Raw genomic sequence first — 18295 nt, 5'->3', positions numbered from 1 at the left:
TCTCTTGATACGTTTCTGTGGATTGATATCTTTTCTGATACCCTGGAGGATGTCATGGGCTTTGAAGCTTTTTTCCGACACCAGTCTGCTCGTGGAGCCTGGCGTTTCTCTTCCCTTTCGTTGCCCACGGAGGTGCTGATTTTCGGTGTCCGTTCTCACCTCTGCAAATGGGCTTCTGTTGTGTGGTGCCCCCAGAGCCAGTCTACGTGGCCCTGCTGGGACATTCCAGTATCTGCCGCTCTGGCCTGACCTTGGGGCCTGGCTGGCGTCACGAAGGTCCTCCTGCCTGGGGAGGGTGTGAGGGAGGTGTCCTGTGGGCGGAGGGCCTGAGACTCGAGCGGTTCTGACCGAGACCCTTCCTTCTCCATGTTTTTGGGGCACGTGCCCCAACCCTGCGCTGGGTTCATTTTCCTGCCCTCCTGGCCGTTGCCACGGGCCTGGAAAGATGCTGTTCAACTGCTGGCTTGCATGGAGAGATGGCCCTGATTTTCACAAAATGCCAAAATGAGGAAGGGAACTATGTGCTAGGGTGTTTACTTTTAGCATTCGTTTTTTGGGAGGAAGCCTAAGGAGGATAAGCTATGGTTATCAGTTAGTTATATGGTTTTTCATTAGGAATTGATTTCATAAGAATTTGTACTTACTGACATGGTTGTACGACTGTACGCGCACGCCTGAGTCACGGGGTTTATTCAGCTTGCCTCTTGTGCTTGCTTTCCTCTCGTGGAGGAAAAACTTACTTTGGGGGTACTGCTAATGGGTACAGGGTTTCTTTTGGGGTGATGAAATATTTTAAGTTGTGGTGAATATGTTAAAATCATTTTTAAAAAGATCTTATTTATTCATTTGAGAGAGAGAGAGAGAGAGAGAGCACACAAGCTGGAGGGATGGGCAGAGGGAGAAGCAGGCTTCCCGCTGAGCAGGGAGCCCCGTGCAGGGCTCAATCCCAGGACCCCAGGATCATGACCTGAACCGAAGGCAGACGCTTAACGACTGAGCCACCCAAGCACCCCTAAAACCATTGAATTGTATACCTTAAGTGGGTGGATTTTACGATATGTGAATTAGATGCAATAAAGATATTGTAAGATAACTCATTGCAATAACTCCGAGCCCCCGAGCCACCAGGAGTCCCCTCCGCTTTGTTCCAAGAACTCCCAGACGGGCACCAGACGGCCGGCAGGTAGGCTGTTCACAGGTTCTCCGTCGCAGGCTCGCTGGGCTGAGTGTGTGTGTGCCACTAGGGAGCCAGTGATAGGCTCTGGGGACAGTGACCCAGCCCTGTGTCGGCTCAGCCTGACTGAGGGGCTCCAGGCAGGGGAGGGATGCTGCCCTGGGAGGGGTGCTGACCATCGGGTCTCCCAGCTGCCAGAGAACATGCGGGCTGCCCGTCCCTTGGGGCGCTGGCTCCCTGGGCCCACCTGTGGCTGGTGGTCGTTGTTGGCTGTGCGTGTGGGGCGGGCAGGCTGGACCATGGGACCCGAGGAAGCCTTCCTCAGCCTGCTGTCCTTGTCGGAGAGCAGAGGACTCTGCACTTAGCTTTTTGTGGGTGATACACGAGTCCTTGGCTTCTTTCCCTGGCCCAGCTTAGGGTGCCCTTCGCCAGGAGAGAGTGTATCTGGGAAGCCAGAGGGTGCTGGGCAGAGTGGGGAGTCTGTGTGGTGGGGTCCGGTGTGGTAGCCGGGAGTGGGGTGTGGACGGCTGCTTACAGTCCAGCTCCTACTGTGCCCCTGATGTGGGTTTCAGACTTCCTCGTGCCGTGCTCTGCCGCCCACGGCAGCCCCTCCTGTCCACACAGCGCGCCTGTCTCCTCTCCTGCTGCTGCCCACAGTTCTGGGACGGGCTTACCCAGAGCCAGGTGTGTGCAGATCATGTCCGGGATCCGTGGACGTCCTGGCAGCCCCTTCCCTCCCTGAGTCTGCCGGGTGCTGCCCCTGCCCTTGTCCAGGTGGCGCATGGGAGGCTGGGGGCTGGAGCAGCAGCTCTCGGTGGAGAGGCTGGTGTGGGGCCGGCTGGCCAGGACACACGCAGGCCCTGCTGGGAAGGCTGGGTGGGCATGACCTGGCCATTGGAGCAGGAGGCAAGCCTGGCACTCAGCGGTGGGTGAGGGGCCGTGTTGTCTGCCTGTCAGGAGGCTGTGTCTGTGTGGAGCACGTGGCGATGTTCTCTGGTGAGGAGTAGCCCCAGGCTGGCCACACACACAGCCCTTTGCAGGCATCCTGAGCTCGGGCCGAGAACCGATGCCGTTGTGGTGCAGAGAGGAGCGAGAGGCATAGGCCCCAGTGTCCACACATGGAGCTTGGAGCACGCGAGAAGTGAAGTTGAAACCGTAGAAGGGAGAGGGCCGGTCTGTATCCTTCCCGCTGGGAACCAGTGGTAACGTGTCGTGTTGTGTCCTAGGGAGGCGTCAGATCCACCACCTGGGGAACCAGCTCCAGCTCAACCAGCACTGCCTGGACACAGCCTTCAACTTCTTCAAGATGGCCGTGAGCAAGCACCTGACCCGCGGCCGCAAGATGGCCCACGTGATCGCGGCCTGCCTCTACCTGGTGTGCCGCACGGAGGGCACACCGCGTATCCTTTGCTTCAGGGCCTCACGGAGGAGCCCTGTCTTGGCTCTGTGGGGGTCGTCCTTCTAGTAGCCCGGTGTTTGTGTTCCATTGAAACGCCGGGGATGAGCCGTCGGGATGGGTGCGAGCCTTCCTGGAGTCGAGTGGCTTTTCACCAGTTGGGAACCGGGAAGCTGGGCGCCCTTGGGGAGGACAGAGTGCACTGTGCCTGTGGCTGGCCGCTGGCAGCCAGGCCACTGTCCTGCTGTCCTCCTGCCACCGGGCCTTCTTGGAGAGGATGGGGGTCTGTTCTGTCCTTGTGCTTGGACTGCCTGCTCTCCTGTGTGGCCCTGGCAGGCCATCCTGTGCGCCCAGAATTCTCTCTGGTGTGTCCCCCTGGGAGAGCCTTCCGGGGCTTTCTCGCCCTCCACCCTGGCTGTCCGCCCTCTGCACCTGCTTGTGTCTCTTTTCCGCTGTCCTTCTGGGCTCCATTCACCTCTCTGGCACGGGACCCTGCTCCTGGTCCTGTGACCTTGTTTCGTGTAGCACAGCCTCCAGTGGTTTCCTGCAGGTGGTCTCCCTTCCGCCTACGCTCTTGGGGGTGGCCTGGTGGACTCCAGTTTGCATGTCGGTCTCCAGGATTTGGACAGCGCTGCCCACAGTCTTCTGCTCCTGGGCTCCTGTCTAGCAGCTGGGCACCCTGACCCTTGGCCCTGTGCCCGTGGTGGGTGTGCTGTTCCATGGAGGCCTTCGTCCTCCCTGAGCTGTGGCCCAGAGTCCCACCACAGCCTCTCGAGCTGTTCACGATTCCTCCCTCAGCATCACTCTCATTCACGGCCGGCCTGCCATCTGCCTTCTCACATGTACTCTCTCCTCATCCCCACTTCCCTTTCACTTCGGGGGACTCTGTCTCCTGCCACGTTTTCATTTCTGCTCTCGAGCTTCCAGTTGGAGGAGCTCTTTGTGTCCTCTGAGCACTTCCTCTTGCTGATGCCCCGTTCTGGGGGACGTGGTGCGCGCGCCTCTCTTGGGGCAGCAGCCACCCTCTGGGCGCCTCTCACGGCGTCTGTGTCCCCGTCACAGGCCATCCTCACGGGCAGCCGCCCCAGCTCTGGCTCCTGTTAAGTAAGCGTGGGCTGCTGGAAGGGTCCTGGTGGCAGCGTGCGTGGCTGGGCGTGTTGGCTGCCCTTCTGGTTGGGCAACCCTCAATATGAGAATCTTTCATTAAAATGTGGTAAGGTTTTGGAAACGGGTGGTTCCAGCATAAAGTGCCTGAAGCCGGTGTAGCTTTGAAGCAGAGACAGGCCTCGGGTTCCCATCACAGCACCCGCCAGACACTGCCACTGCCCTTGGGCGCCTGCCTCGCCTCGGTTACACTCTGCTCCTCACAAAACCTGTGTGTGTCGCTGACGTCGCTGAGCGGGTGCACAGAGCTCGAGGGCAAGCTGGCTCTGCCACCCGAGCTCATGGGAGCGCCGGGGAGCAGGACACGGTGTACAGGCCAGGCTCCGGAATCTGGAGCAGACGCTCCTGTGGGAGAAGTGGGTGTAGGCAAGCCGGACAGCACGCTGGCCACGGGAAGAGCAGTGCGGTGCCTTGTGCGCTGCAGCGGGAGGGAGAGGGTACGGCACCCGTGGGAGAGCCTTTCTTACTACGGCAGAGTCCCACTCGGCCCTGCGGCCCCACCCCTGTCCACCAGAGAAGGGTGTCCTCCGAGATGCTGGGACGTGGTGCCCATGGCAGCACTATCACGGTCGCCCGAAGCGGGGACCGGATGGGGGCCACGCCTGTAGCCTGCTGTCCCTGGGCAGAAGTGTTAGGGCAGTAGACAGACACCCCTGTTGTTGCCAGGTGGGTCTGTGCGCACCAGCGGGAGGGGCCTTGCTGCCGCAGCTGGCGTTGGAGCCTTTGGTACTTACGGGATCCCGCCCAGCCGCCAGCAGGCCTGTCTGTGAGCAGCGGGGTCTAAGCCTGAAAGCTGTGTGTGCACCAGGGAGACCTCTGTCACCTGCGACTTGCCACCACCTGCGTGGTCTCTGTGTGGGAGGGACGATGCGCACCGAGCGGTCCCAGGGCCCCCTGGCTGCACCCTGCATGCTGCAGCCTGCAGACGCTCCTCTTCCAGGCTTCAGACCCCTGGGGCTTTGTTAGGAGCGGGTTTGGTTCGCAGCCCTGGGCTGGGCTTCCAGGGTCTGCCTACTGTGACTCCAGCCGCTGCGTGTCCCCCCTCACGTTCATCTCAGGACCTTGTTTCTTGCTTATTCAGAGGGCAGTACAGTCTGCGGCTGTCCCTACTGCCACCGGGCTCCCCAGCACACCTTTACCTGCTTCCCTCTGCCCCTCCCCGTGTGTCCCCAAGGACAACCAAGAATTTTTTAAAAAATGTTTTTAAATAACCGTTTTCTAGATGAGTTTTAGGCTCACAGTGAAATGGAAGGAGAGGTACAGAGATTTCCCATGTGCCCCACCCCCACACGCACATCCTCCCTGGTGTGGACACCCCCCCCCAAGATGGTGTGTCGGTTATGCTGATGGACCTGTGTGGGCACACCAGCCCGGAGTCCCTGGCTCACCATGGAGCTCACTCCTAGTGACGTGCCCCCTGTGGGTGTGGGCACATGGGTAATGACACATGTCCATCGCTGTGTAGCTGACGGGGGGCCTGTGGTTGAAAGAAGGCCAAGGCATGGCTGGCTGGCACGTGTCAGAGGTGGCCAGTGTCAACCAGGCACCAGGAAGTTGCAGGTTCAAAGCCACCATACGCTGATGTGGAGCGGGCTGTCTGCACGCAGGTTGGCCAGCTGGGGACTTCTAGAATCCTGTGGACTGCATGTCAGTCCTGCCCTGACCAGTGTGTGTGCAGCTCTGTCTTGCGTCGAGGCCCGGGTCAAGTGTCTGTGTGGCAAGTAGCCCCCCACTCCCAGCTGCGTCCATCATGGTGGGACCTTCCTGTGAACAGAACTCTAACCGAGGACCACCTTCATGTCTTGTCCTTTACGGCACATGTGTGCACCTGTCTGCCAGATTGTGGGGTTCCTTCCAGAAGCTTTTGGTGTTATGGGTCCCCTCGGAGTTTGGGATTTCTGAGGAGTTAGGTTCGCTTCTCTCCGTGGGGCATCCAGCACGCGGTGCTGGCGGGTCTGCCTCTGGCGTCTCAGCTCTCCTGAGGTTTGCTCGCCTGCCTGATGGCCAATAGCGGACTGCTAGAACCTCGGCCTGGGCACACGTCTGAGGGCTGGAGCAGGAGGCTTCCGGCTGCAGCTGCCCTGCGGCCTCGGGTGTCTGCGGTGTCTTTGGGCCTCTGTCCTTCTGTGGAAGGTTTTGAGTCAGATTGTCTATTTCTATGAGGAATCTCATGGGATTCTTTGGGGTGTATGGATCCATTTGTGGGGGACTGAAGTTGATGTTGATGTGAACAATATTGAATCTTCCAATCAACGACTATCCCTTGTTTCTCCAGGTGTTCCCTGCTTGCAGGGATGTTGTGTTACTTTTTTTTTTTTTTAAGATTTTATTTATTTGAGAGACCAAGAGAGAAAGAGATTAAGAGAATGAATGGGGGGAGGGTTAGAGGGAGAAGCCGACCCCCTGCTGAGCAGGGAGCCCTATGCGGGACTCGATCCCAGGACCCTGGGGTCACGACCTGAGCCCAAGGAAGACACTTCACTGACCGAGCCCTCCAGGCACCCGACGTGTTGCTTTTGATGAGGGGGCGTTTCCTATGCTTCGTTAGCTTTATTCCTGAGCGTGTGTGTTGGACGAACACAGGCGGCCTCTCGCTGGTGATGTACACAAGTATGGTCGAGTTTCGCACATTGACGTCATGTCCCATACAACAAGGTTGAGTTATGAATCTTACGGGTGAATGTTGGGATCGTACACGGTTGTTGCGTGTGTCGTTCATCGCTTCCGATCTGTGTGCCTGTTGCCCGTTCTCCTGAGAATGTGTGTCCGTTGTTGCTGGGCGGGGTGCTCTTGGAACACCCATCAGCTCGCGGTGCTGGGTCAGGGTCACCTCACCCCTACTGACGTTTGCCTGCTGGACCGGAAGGAGAGCGTTGGGGCTGCCACGTCTTTCCGCCGACCCCACCAGCTCCTGTTGTGCTGGGCGGCCTTTTGGGGAGGATGAGACCCAACACGGTCTCTCCCCTGGGGGGAGCCGACTCTGAGCCTCACGAAATGTCCCCCTGATGACCGAGCACCTCTCCCCCCATTCTCCCGAATCCGACAAGGTCCAAGTACACCTGCTGTCTTCCTGTGTGTGCGCGTGGTCCGTCTCCTCCTGATGTTCTCAGACGTGTCTCTTGGAAGCAACGTATAATTGTGTGTTCGTCTCTGATTCTTTAATCCAGCCTTAAAATATTAAATCCAACGCCTTATCGGGGTATTTGTTTCTAATTCCGCTGTTTGTTCCATTTGTCCTTTGTTCTCTCTTCCTCACCACCCCTCAGAGAAGTCAAGTATTTCATCCCATTTTTCTTTAAGTAGCTCGTCTGTTCTGCACGGATTGTCACCGTTTCACCCACCACCCCGGTGGTCGCACCTCTGCGGCGGCACCCGGGCCCCTGAGCAGCACCGCGCAGTGCTGTCAGTCTTGCCACCTGGTGTCGTCGCGCTCACTCACGTCTCCTTGTCGTGACCCTTCCCATCCCGATTCTGTGCGTTCGAGAAGTCCTATTTGTGCGTTTGGCCTGTCTGCTTTTTGTGGCAGGTGTTCAGGGTGGCCGGCGGGTCTTTCTGTGGTGCTCGCTGGACCCGTGCTGTCGAGGGGACTCCCCATCTTGTCTTCACTGTCGTCAAGGCCCTCACCTGCCCTCACTGCCTGCTGGGAAGGAGTGTCTTTGTCCTGTTGTTTGTAGACCTTCTAGAATTTGTGGCTTCGTGTGCGTTGTCTGTTTTGGGTGAGTCTGGGGCAGCGTTGTGGTCCAGTGTCCACCCCACCCTCTCTTTTCCCTTCTGGGCTCCAGGCTGCACACAGCCACACCGTGGCTTTGGTGTTTCCCGTTCTGTTTCTTTTCCTTCTCCTCTCTCTGTTTTGGTCCGAGTGTTTTCCAGTGACCTATCTGTGTGTTCCCTCGACCTTTCCTTTGCTGTGTCTAACTGGGTGTTAAACCTATCTATTCACTTTTTAATTTCAGTTATCACTTTTTATTAGATTCTAAGTCTTTGGTAAAATTCTCCCATCTTTAGTGACACGGAAGTCTTCAGTAAGTCCCCACAGGAGGCTCAGCGCTGGTTCTGTTTTTACCAGTTGGGGTACTTATTTGGTCTTGCCTCTTCTCGTGCTTGGTAAGTTTTCATTGAATTGATGGGTATTATATTTGAAAAATTTTGGGGACTGTGCGTAATTCTTCCCCAGAGGGGGTTTCCCACCCTCTGGCGGGCAGGCGGCAGGCAGTGTGTGGGCAGCTAGGCTGGCCCCTACCTGCGAGCCTCGGGCATGCGCTCTCCTCAGGCCCTTTGTTCCCTGCCTGCTCCCGCCCTTCCCAGCTGACAGCTGCTGGCCAGGATCTGGAGGGAGCCTGTGCACGCTCTCTGGCCAGCCCCATGAGTCTGGCTGTCTTGGAAACTCCTGGACCCCAAGCTTCACCTTCCTCCAGGCAGGACTGCGTGCACCCCAGGCCTCTGCTCTTGGCCCCGGGGCAGCACAAGCCTCTGCGTTGGCCCCCCTTCTTTTGAAGGTCTTCCCCACAGGTGTGGCTCCCCAGTTGCTGTCCTGCACTGTACCGGGCTTTTTGGCTTGTTCTCCTGTGCGTCGTGCTAGAGGGGGGTGTTGCCCACGCACACTCTCGTGGCGGTGAGCCGCAGCCCTTCCTTGCCTGGCGTTCACCCCGACTGCTCTCCCTGCTTCCATGGCCAGGCCCTGGGTGGTTTGCCTCTAGTTGCGGGTGAGCCTTTCCAGACTGAAGTCAGGCCTTGTTCCCTCCTTGCCTGAACTCTCGGTGGCTCTCCCTGTGGCCAACAGGCTGTAGCTTCCGGCTCCTGTCTCCCTTTGCCTCCCTCCCTCTCCTCGCCACAGCAGCTCCTGACATCAGGTGTGCTGACCTTCCCAGAGCCCTCCAGTCAGAGATGCCGGCTTGCCGCCAGCTGGTGGGGAGCGAACACCCCTGCAGCACAGCGGTCGGCGTGATGCCCGAGTGAGGACTGTCCCAGGGCTTGTGCTGCTTAGCGCCTCGCTGAGCCAGGAGCCGCCAGCTACAGGATGGACCGTCTCTGCGTGCTGGTGCTGCAGGCCTGAGCTCTGCCCTCCCCCAGCAGTCAGGGAGGCAAGGCCGCTGGTGTGCCGGTGCGTGCGGCTGACCTGGGATCCGGCCCGAGGCCCTTCCTATGCCTCTTCCTGGCCCAGGCCCTCGCACGGAGCCGGGAGGGCAGGCTGCAGGCACCTCCAGACCATGGGAATGTCGTGCGGAGTGATGATGGTGGCCTGTGTCGATTATACATAAGGGAGAGTGATGTACACAAGGGAGACCCCACCACAGGATGCAGCGGCCTGGCCCCGTCTCTAGGCAGGTGCACTGTGCTGGGGATGTGGAGCGCTCCGGGACCAGGGTCCGTGTGTGCCCGCAGTGTGCGTGCAGGGAGCAGGACAGGCGCCCTGCAGGGTACCGGGCTCTTCTGCCAGGCACAGCCAGTGCAGTGGGCAGGGGGCTGAGGGTTCCTGGTGGCCTTTGTCCTTGCTGGGGCGTGGCTGTGAGCTCCTCTCTAAACAGAGATGTGTGCTGGGCCATAAATAAGTACCACATGGTGTGGCTGCCTGGGGAAAGATGAGTCAGAGCAGAAGCTGGCCTGCAGAAGGGGGTGCGGGCTGGACGTTGGACAGTGGGTGGGTGCTGGGCAGGTCATCCTCTTCCATGAGGTGCAGGTGTCCACTCCGTGGTGCTGACCGTGCTGCTGTTCCTGGGCCTCCCTGTCTCTTTCCGTCGGGGCTGGGGAACGGCGGTGCCGGCGCGGGGCGTGGCCCCCCTACTATCCCCACCATCGTCTGCTGGAAGCTCATGCACATCCTGCTAGACCTTCCGTTGGACTGGACGTCGAGGGCTGTTCTCCGGTTCTACCTTCGGTCACCTTGACAAAGCACGGAGCATGAGTCTGTGTAGAGAAATCGCATGTGCTTCTGACTTTCTCTTCTGCCTGCTTTAAATCTCTGTCAGCTTTTCCACCTACTGAAAATGGGTGTGAGTTTAAATCAAGCCCTGATTGTTCTCCGGAAGTAGCACGCAGACCAGCCAGATGGTGTCCTGGCCCCTGGCGTTGCGGCTGGGAGCGACAGCCCCGGGCGCACTTCCTCACAGCCCGCTGGCAGTCTGCCAGAGCCCCCTCTCTGCGTTTTGATCTGTTTGGACTCTCAGGAGTGTCTAGAATCTTCTGACGGTGTTTATCTGCCACCGTTCTCTGCGTTTGCGTGTCTCTTCCGGGACTGGTCCTCCAAGTTGGTGCTCACCGAGCAGAAGCCACACCGAGCAGGGCACGTCAGGGACCAGGAGGGAGGCCGTCAGAGCAGAGGTGCTCGCGCCCAAGTGCTGCGCTCAGCACCGGCACATAGGCCTCATCCTTTTTTAGGATTCCAGCAAATTTGGAGGTCTGGTTGGCGTCCCTGTGCCAGGAAGGTTAGAAGCAGCTGCTTAGCAAAAAGGTAGAGATGCAGGCCCACTGGTCAGGCCAGACAGAAGACTTTCCAAAGTCACCTTAAGTGTCATCCCAAATGCTTATTAGTTGGGGGACCCGCTGTGGGCCAGGCCCTGAGGGCATTAACAGGCCTGGGCCCCAGACAGGTCACAGGAATGTGGACGCCCGTGTAGGGATGCACACTGTTGATACTGTCACTGCGGCCAGTGCACCCCAGCCATGTGCCCCACCACCTCTGGTGTCTCACGGAGACCAGTCCTGGCAACTCGGTTACACTGTGAACTCCAATCTCCCTTTTAAAGTCCACACACTGTCCCCCGTCGTTTTACTGTGGGGATCTCAGACCCCTGGCAAGGTCGAAGGACTCACACAGTGGACACCCCGCCCCGCTGTCCTCCCCAGCCTCACACTTTGTGGCACATTTCAGAGTAAGGCACAGGCCTTTACTGCCCTGCAGCTGGCAGGTCGCTAACTCACTAGATGTCAGTATTTGCTAGATCTCTCTCTTCCCTTTTGTGGTAAAATTGGCATCGAACGAAGTACACGAGTATTAATGGTACCGTTTGAGGAGTTTTGCCAAGTGTGCTTCTCTGCAGCCAGGCCTCCCAGCAGGATCCGGGGCAACACCATCCTGCGGCCAGATGCTGCGGCCCCTCTGGTCAGGCTGCCCGCCCTGCCCCAGGGCACCCACTGTCTGAGGACTCCCATCCGTTAGTTTTGCTTGTTCTGAGTGTCCGGTAAAGGGAAGCCCTGTTCTGTAAGGTTTCTGTCACTAGGCAAGCTTTTGGACTCATTGGTGTGCTGTGTGCCAGGACATGCTCCCTCCGTTGTGGGAACGTGTGACTGGCCGCGTGTTCTTCTGTCAGTGGACGTCTGGGCTCTTCTTGCCCTTTGGCTGTTTGTGTGAGGCTCGTGGACGTGTCCGTGGGTGAACACCTTGGTGTGGACTAGCTGGTCAGAGGCGGGTGTGTGGTTAGTATTACAAGACACTCGTGGCCTTTTTCCAAAGTGGTCGTTCCATGGTGGCCCAGCCGGCCGAGGACGTGGGTTGGGGTGGCCCCGCCCCTGCCAGCATCTGGTGCTGTTGGGGGCACTTTGTTTGCATTTCTCGGAGCTCGGTGCTTCTCCTCTTGAAGTGTCCGTCACAACTGTTACCTGTTACTTGGCCTTTATTTTATTATCATCTTTTGAATAGACTTCATTTTTTGAGCAGTTGTAGGTTAAAGGCAAAACTGCAGACTTCCCCATCTCCCCCGGCCCACACACACAGTTTCCCGGTTCACACCTGCACCGGTGTGCTGTGCGGCCTGTGTTGCTACGTGACAGCTCACTGGGGTGCCCGTGCCTGTGACATCATACGGAGGCCTCACGGCCCTGCAAGTCCCCCATGCTCCCCTGTTCGTCCCTGGGCTCCACCCCCACCCCCGCAGCCACTGACCCGTTGACTGTCTCCGGAGCTCCGCCTCTTGGCTTGCTGCGTTCGTGTCTGTTTTGACGCCACGGGTTTCTGCTCTGTCCTGTAGGACGCCTTCCTTTCGCTCCTCTGCGCTTCTTTCCGTACTTGGTCCCGCCAGCTGGTCAGTCTTCACTGGCGACCCTCCCGCCCGAGCGTGTGCCTTCAGAGACGGAGAAACAGGGTGCCTTTTATTCAAGGACCTTAGAGGTTGTGGTGGTGTGTGTGGGACCTCATGGGAGGCTGTGGCATCGGGGACTTCTTTCTCCTTCTGTGTTTGGGCCTGACGCCTGGTCCGCTCTGACTCAGCCCCTCGATTTCTCTGTCACCACCTCAGAGCCACAGCAGACCCATGAGTGAATGTGACGTTTCACCACACCGAACCAGGGGCCTTACTCAGCAGCTGGTGTCTTGTGTGTTTGTGTGTCCAGCGGGGTTCCAAGTCACGGGACATCATCTGGTGACGCTTTGATCACCTGCTGAAGTGCGAAGACAGGTCCCGTGCCAGAGTCCCCGCAGCTGTCCCCCCGAGCACCAGCACCCTGGAGGTGCCTGCCAGCCACCAGAGGGGGCCCACTGTGTGCGTGTCTGTCCCTAGGAGCCACGTGTCGTGGGGCAGAAGCCACGTGCAGCGCCGGGCAGGTCTCAGTAGCTGCTCGAGGAATGGAGTGAGTGTCGTCAGGTGCTTCTGGGCTGTGCCCCATGAGGCGTGGGGGCTGCCCTGGGAAGGCAGTGAGTGCTCTGAGGACCGTGTCGATGGCCCCGGGGGTGGTTCATGGGTTCTGGTCAGCCCTGATGCTGACGCCTCACCCCTCCTGGGAGAGCCAGTGCCGAGCTTGGATTCACAGCGAGGTCCTCTGGCCGGGTGCTAGGCCTGCGCCTTGGGGAAGCGGTTGGGTAACTGGAGCCCGTGGGCTTGGGTGCAGACGTTCCTTGACTCCTGCCACAGACATGCTCCTCGACCTCAGTGACCTGCTCCAGGTAGACTGGTTTCCTTCCTGAGCCCCTTTCCCAAGGGAGGCTGGTCCACAGAACAAAGGACACACCAGGCTGTGGTCTGTTTCAAAACCAGTAGGGGAGCAGTAAACACAGGTCACAGCGCTGTCCTGGGAGCTGGGCGGCCTTGGCCTCAGAACCAGTGGAAAGACTCAGCTGGACTTGGTCTGGGGGAAGGGAAATACTTTAAAAGGAAAAAAGGGGACTCAAATGCATGTATATTCAACAATATAAAACCCCACGTGATAGTCTGTTTAGGGACTCTGGGTACTAGGAAAGCATTTTCTGTGGCATCTCTTGTTTCCAAACTACTGAAGAGAATGGAAAGACCCAGCAAGAGGGACTCGGCAGGGGTGGGGCCGTCAAGGTTCTGCATGTGTTCCGTCCCTGGGAACGGTACTGGGGCAGGCGGGGGGATCCGTCCACGGAGGACTCGGAAAGAGCAGGGGGTTCACGGAAAACACGTGACCACAGCGTGAGGGTGTGTGTGGGACTCACAGAGATCGCACCCCTTTGAGGAAAGCTTGGTCAGGACTGGGTGCCCCACATGGCACAGAGTCCCCGTGGTGCCAGAGCTCGACTTCCACATAAACTAGATGCTGCCTGTGTCTGCCCTCCCAGCTGTCTTTATAAATGGCATCTCTCAGGAGTCCTGCGGAAATATTCTGTGGCCAAGCTAATAATAACCTGTTGGAATTATGGAAACCCAGCGCTCCGCGTGCAGTGCACGGTCAGGGCGTGGCCTCACGGCCTGTCCCTCCTGGGACTTCCTGGGACAGGAAGGAGGGAGGGAGGCCAGAGCAGGGCTGCCGAGGGCTGACACAGGTTCAGGGTTCAGCTCCCCCAGCAGAAACGGGGGGGGTCCTGGCACCCCATGAAGGCGTGGCTGGCACAGAGACGAGCCACAGACACAGGCAGGGGTCCTCGGAGTCCGTGTCATTGTTTCTAATGCCTGCTGATGGATGTCAGCATCTCCGGCAGGAACCACACACATTGTAGGAGCACAGCCTTTTAAACGTTGGACTCTCCCTTTGAAGTCTTTTCAGAGAACCCTTTTCTGTGGCGTCCAGGTGTCCATCTGCCTGGGACAGGGCTGGGGAGGTGGGAGGTGTGAAGGGGGTTAGCTGGGTCAGGGAGGTGCTGCAGAGGGGAAAGGCGCGGCACACTGCGGGACCACTCTGGGCCACTCTGGTCCAGACGGGCATGAAGTCAGGAGGGTGAAGATGCAGGAGCTTGGGGTGCTCCTAGAAGATACGCGCTTCCACACACACGCATGCACGTGTGCCCTGGTGGGCAGGCCAGGGGCGGAACCCATTCAGAAGGCCAGCTCTGTGAGCCACCAGCCCTACGAAGGGGGCTTCCTGAGAAGGAGGCCTGGGTGTGGAGCACCCTCCATCTCCCCCAAGGGAACTTTGTACTGTTGTTTAGCTCTCCCTGACGGCCACGGGCGCCCATCGTGCTGCCTGAGAGCCCCCCGATGGCGTTCTCGACTCTTCTTCGCAGTCTTTTCTGGTGCTTCTTGGGCACGAGGCTAAGGGGCCCTCGTGGCAAAGGAACTCTGCGGGGACACCAGAGGCAGAGGGCCAGGGCGAGGACACTGAGGCCTGCGAGTCCCGGGGGCAGGGCCAGGCCTCTCCAGCTCAGGAGAGAGGGGCTGAGCCCGGGCTTTTCCCAATTCTGCACCTCGTCCAAGCTTAACAGCTTCTGCCACGCCTGCTGTCAAACACCGCTCAGAAGCCCCCTCCCCACAGCAGCCCCCGGCCCAGGCCTTAGTCAGCACAGAGCAGGCTCTTGGGACAACGCCGGGCTCAGCTGCACTGGAGGTCTGCACTCTGGAGTCCTTGACCATGTGTTCAATTGCAAGCAACCTGGTCAGGCGAGGGACTCCACAGCAGATTTGGACTTAAGGTGGGAGCAGTGCGGGGGGGGGGGCTGGTCACTGAGACCTGCGGACACCCGTGGCCATGACAGAGCTGGTCCACGGGGACACAGACAAGGATCCCGCGAGGGCTGAGGCCACGCCCCCCAGGGAGCATGCAGGGGTGCCCACCACGTGCATTACAGTGTGCTCTGGGAGCTCGCACCATGCTGGCCGTCTCTCAGCACTTTCTCTTAGCAAATCTGGTTGTTGCTGAGACAGTGGCAGGGTCTGAAAAAGCTGCCTGGGATTGGGAAGCAGCGCCATGGGCTGCTCTGTGGGCTTAGGGCAGGGGGCTGGGGGGGGTGGCGCTGGCCAGGACCTCTTATGTGGGATCTGTCAGAGACTGGACAATGAAACGCACGTTGTAAGGAACAGAAACAAACGTTTCCTAAATCCCAACGCTGTCCTCAGTTGTGGCTTCTCTCTCACAGGTGAATGTGTATGTGCTGGGGAAGACGTTCCTTCTTCTGGCAAGAGAGCTCTGCATCAACGCGCCAGCGATAGGTATGGCGGGGCTGGCCCAGGGCAGCAGCCGGGCCCAGTGCTGGGAGCGGGGGGGAGTCCTGTGCAGGGACAGGGGCTCCACCAGGTTGTAAGAAATGTCTGAGAAGCAGCCAAGAGCCCAGCAATTTGGGGGTTACTTGTGGGTACCCGGCAGGTGTGGGGGTGGACACAGAAGGAAACAGGACCCATCTGTCTACCTCTTGAGGAATACACCTGGTGGCAGGTGCCCCAGGGAAGGCAGGACCTCTGCGGACGGAGCAGGTGTTCCTCTAGCCCGTTCTGCCTTCACGGGAGCTCTACCTAGAGGGCTGTGTTCAGTCAGCTTGCAGGGACTGCTCCCTGTCTTGCCCATCGTCCTCTTCAAGTGTATTTCATTTCAAGGAGGCAGAGGGCAGGGCCAGGGAGGGCGGGCTGAGGGTGCAGTGCCGGCTAACCCACAGGATGGTCCCCTGGGGCTGGGAAGGCGGGTCTGGTGGCGGGTGGGTCAGCAGGGGGCGCCGCTGCAGAGGTGCACCAGGCTTGGCCATTCTGCTCCAGCCCAGACCCTCTGCAAGAGGCCGCTTCTCTGTGCCGAGTGACATGGTCCCTCCAAGCTGAGGTTTTTCAGAAACAAAGCAACCGGCCAGAGTGTGCTGCCTGGGAGGACAGAGGCAAGAGGCTCAAAGAGCCTGCTTTACTCCAAAGCATGCCTGCACAGGGGCCACCTGGGGCCTGCCATGGGAGCTGCTACACACCTGAGGCAGACGGTTAGTCTCCAGGGCCTGCAGCCTTGGGGCTGGCAGACAGCCCCTCCTCACCCTGCCACCCTCCAATCTCTGAGTCCTCCAGGAGGGCTTTGTCTGAGAGGCTGGCATGCCCCAGGAAGTACGACGCAAGCAGAACGTTCTAGCCACAGACCCACGGAGGAAGCTGACAGACAGGGACAGACAGGCCTCCCCAAGGCAGTTTGTTTCTAACCAGGAGGCACGGTTCAGCACTGGAGGCTTTCTGGTATGCTAGAAGGGACACGCCATCACAGACATGTGGGAAAGCACATCTCAGCTTCACACTCCGCTCATTTCTCTCTCGGTGGCTCGTTTCACTGAAACCTCATTATGAAAATCTGGCTAGACGTGCAGTATTTTTAGGTCACTTTTCCCAATTCTGGATTTGAAGGGAAGGTTTTAGGTTAAGCGTAGTGCCGCTGCAAATTCACAGGGGTGGGAGGGATGGCAAGGCCCACAGAGCAGGCAGTGTGGGCACCATGGGGAGGGGGCCTGCGTGAAGCCTGCCTTGTGCCCCCAGATTGGCCTAGCAGCCAGGACTCAGAAGCCCCGGCCTCAAGTTCCCAGCTTCGGGCGCAGCTGACTATGCATAAGAGAGATACAAAGTAAGCGAAGCCTTTAATGGTCTCAGCAAGGCAGCCGGCAGAGGGATAAAGGGGTCGCACAGTCTCCTGCACGTCCCTTCCCGGCGGGGCCGGCTGCAGAGAAAGGCCTCCTCCTCATGCCCGTCGTAGCGCATCCACGCCACCCCACGGCACCTCAGGCATAGAAGATGAGCTCGGGGATCTGCCCACCCTGGACCCCGGTCCCGTTGGTGCTGTCTGAGGAGCACTGGAACTGGAAGGTCACCTTCCCACACTGTACTTCCGTCATGCCTTCCTGCCCGAAGTAGCTGAGCTCGCTGCCGTCCAGGACAGCGCTGGCCGTGTAGAAGGTGTCCTGCTCGACCTGCACAGGGTGTTCAAACCACACTGAGAAGGTGTTGCTGGAGCCGTCCGACACAAACTTGGTCAGGTTCTGAGCCAGGACCACCCCCAGCCGCTTCAGTTCAATCTTCACACTGTACTCGGCTTTCCCGGAGCTGGACCCGTACAGGCCCAGCCCTGCGACAAACACCCTCCTGTCCACGGCAAACTGGATGCTGTCACAGCGCCCGCGGTAGCGCCACTGGTTGCTGCGGTAGGCGGAAGACTGGAAGCGATGGCAGCGCTGCGGGGCCAGGCCCTTCCTCTTGGTCAAGGGGAAGCTGAGGAGGGGCTTGTTGGCCGCCGTGTACCAAAGGAAGATGTTGTGGGTCTCCTCCAGGGTCAGGATGTCCGACTGGGCAGCACCGTTGGCAAACTCCTCCAGGGTCATAGTGGGAATTCGGACCAGGTAGAGGGCAGGTCCCAAAACGTGCCTCTTGTTGCGCGGGGTGACTGGCAAGCCCTGTCTCTTGCACTCTGCCTCGGCCCAATTCAGGACGGCCTCGAAGACCACTGCCTCCTTGGCGTTGAGGGCCTCCCGCGTCACGATGATTTCCAGTGTCTGCCAGTCGATTTCACAGAAGCCCTCGGACCTCAGAGCCATCTCAGCCTGAGCATCAATGACCTCCCAGCAGCGCTGGGTCAGCTCCGGCTCCTCAAACAGCCGACTCTGGGACAGCAGGACGCAGGCATTTTTGGCTTCCAGACTCGTCTCCAGGAAATTGACACAGGCTTTGGCTAGAGCAGGGACGATGTACTTCTTGGCAGCATAGAGGGTGGCCAGCACCGTGTCGGCTTCCAGATCAATCTCGTCACTGTACATGTACCTAGGCAGCGTGGGGACTGCATCACAGGCTGCACGGGGCATGCCAGGGCCCCTGGGGCCTGGGAAGCGGGGCCCTCAGTCCTTGCAGCCTTCGGGTGCAGCTGGAGCAGGCCAGCTGGTGCAGCCAGGCGGCAGCAGCCACCCCCTCCCCGCACCCTCATGCAGCCGACTTACTTCAACAAGATGAGAAAAGCTGCGGGCTCCACGTCGGGGATGTGGATTTCCGACTTGACTTCTGCCAAGTCGCCGTAAAACATGGCATAGAAGACAGAGCTCCCGACGGCCAGGACATACTGCGGATGAGACAGAAACTGCCCTGAGCCCTGCCCCCTCCCTGCCCCCAGCGGATGCCAGGATGCCACACCCGGGGGAGAAGACAGTTGCTGCTCAGGAGCCGGGCCGAGCGTCCGTCCACTCACCTTGTGGGCAGGCACCCTGCGGGCCGCTCCCGGGGGCCCCACGATGAAGTGCACGTCGGCCATAAGCTCGTTGTTGAACATCAGCGCGTTCCTGCAAAGGGCAGAGGCACACGGCTCGTGGCTCGGGGGTCGGGCCGGGGCGGGGGCGCGCGGCGCGGGGCGCGGGTGCGGCCCGGGCTCACCTCTCGCGCAGGGTCGGGTGGAAGGACTGCCAGTTGGGGCTCTCCAAGTTGTTGTTGTCGGGCGCGGGCGGCGCGGGCGCGGGCGGCCCG

General features: G+C 59.4%; 2 protein-coding genes across 10 annotated transcripts in view; one reads left to right on the top strand and one right to left on the bottom strand.

Annotated features, from left to right (window-relative positions):
* Positions 1 to 18295, top strand: part of BRF1 (BRF1 RNA polymerase III transcription initiation factor subunit) — a 55148-nt gene that overhangs the window by 15422 nt on the left and 21431 nt on the right. For 7 of the 9 annotated variants that reach the window (XM_019809590.2, XM_034643084.1, XM_011236811.3 and 4 more), the window contains 3 exons: positions 2401 to 2574; positions 12578 to 12609; positions 14977 to 15049. In XM_019809590.2, coding sequence (XP_019665149.1) covers positions 2481 to 2574; positions 12578 to 12609; positions 14977 to 15049 — 199 coding nt within the window. In that variant the 5' untranslated portion in view covers positions 2401 to 2480. Of the gene's footprint in view, positions 1 to 2400; positions 2575 to 2606; positions 12297 to 12577; positions 12610 to 14976; positions 15050 to 18295 lie in introns of those variants that run through there. The other 2 variants (XM_034643087.1, XM_034643088.1) reach the window with 2 other exon arrangements.
* BTBD6 (BTB domain containing 6) lies at positions 16413 to 18289 on the bottom strand. The gene is made up of 4 exons (XM_034643092.1): positions 18206 to 18289; positions 18024 to 18114; positions 17779 to 17897; positions 16413 to 17605 (listed from the first exon to the last, which is right to left on the bottom strand). Exons 2-4 carry the CDS (start codon positions 18102 to 18104, stop codon positions 16573 to 16575), a joined length of 1233 nt encoding a protein of 410 aa, XP_034498983.1. The 5' UTR covers positions 18105 to 18114; positions 18206 to 18289; the 3' UTR covers positions 16413 to 16572.

Source organism: Ailuropoda melanoleuca, chromosome 14 (genome assembly GCF_002007445.2).
Source record: "Ailuropoda melanoleuca isolate Jingjing chromosome 14, ASM200744v2, whole genome shotgun sequence".
Lineage (NCBI taxonomy): Eukaryota > Metazoa > Chordata > Mammalia > Carnivora > Ursidae > Ailuropoda > Ailuropoda melanoleuca.
The sequence above is the reverse complement of the archived record's forward strand: the minus strand, read 5'-3'. Positions and strand labels throughout refer to the sequence as shown.

What these genes read in the sequence shown, in the direction of transcription:
- BTBD6 (XM_034643092.1), bottom strand. Translation starts at nt 18,104, where the DNA reads ATGTTCAACAACGAGCTTATGGCCGACGTGCACTTCATCGTGGGGCCC. An exon ending in GCAGGGTGCCTGCCCACAAG is followed by an intron (nt 17,898 to 18,023) that starts GTGAGTGGACGG and finishes TCTCATCCGCAG; the next exon opens with TATGTCCTGGCCGTCGGGAG. An exon ending in GCTTTTCTCATCTTGTTGAA is followed by an intron (nt 17,606 to 17,778) that starts GTAAGTCGGCTG and finishes CACGCTGCCTAG; the next exon opens with GTACATGTACAGTGACGAGA.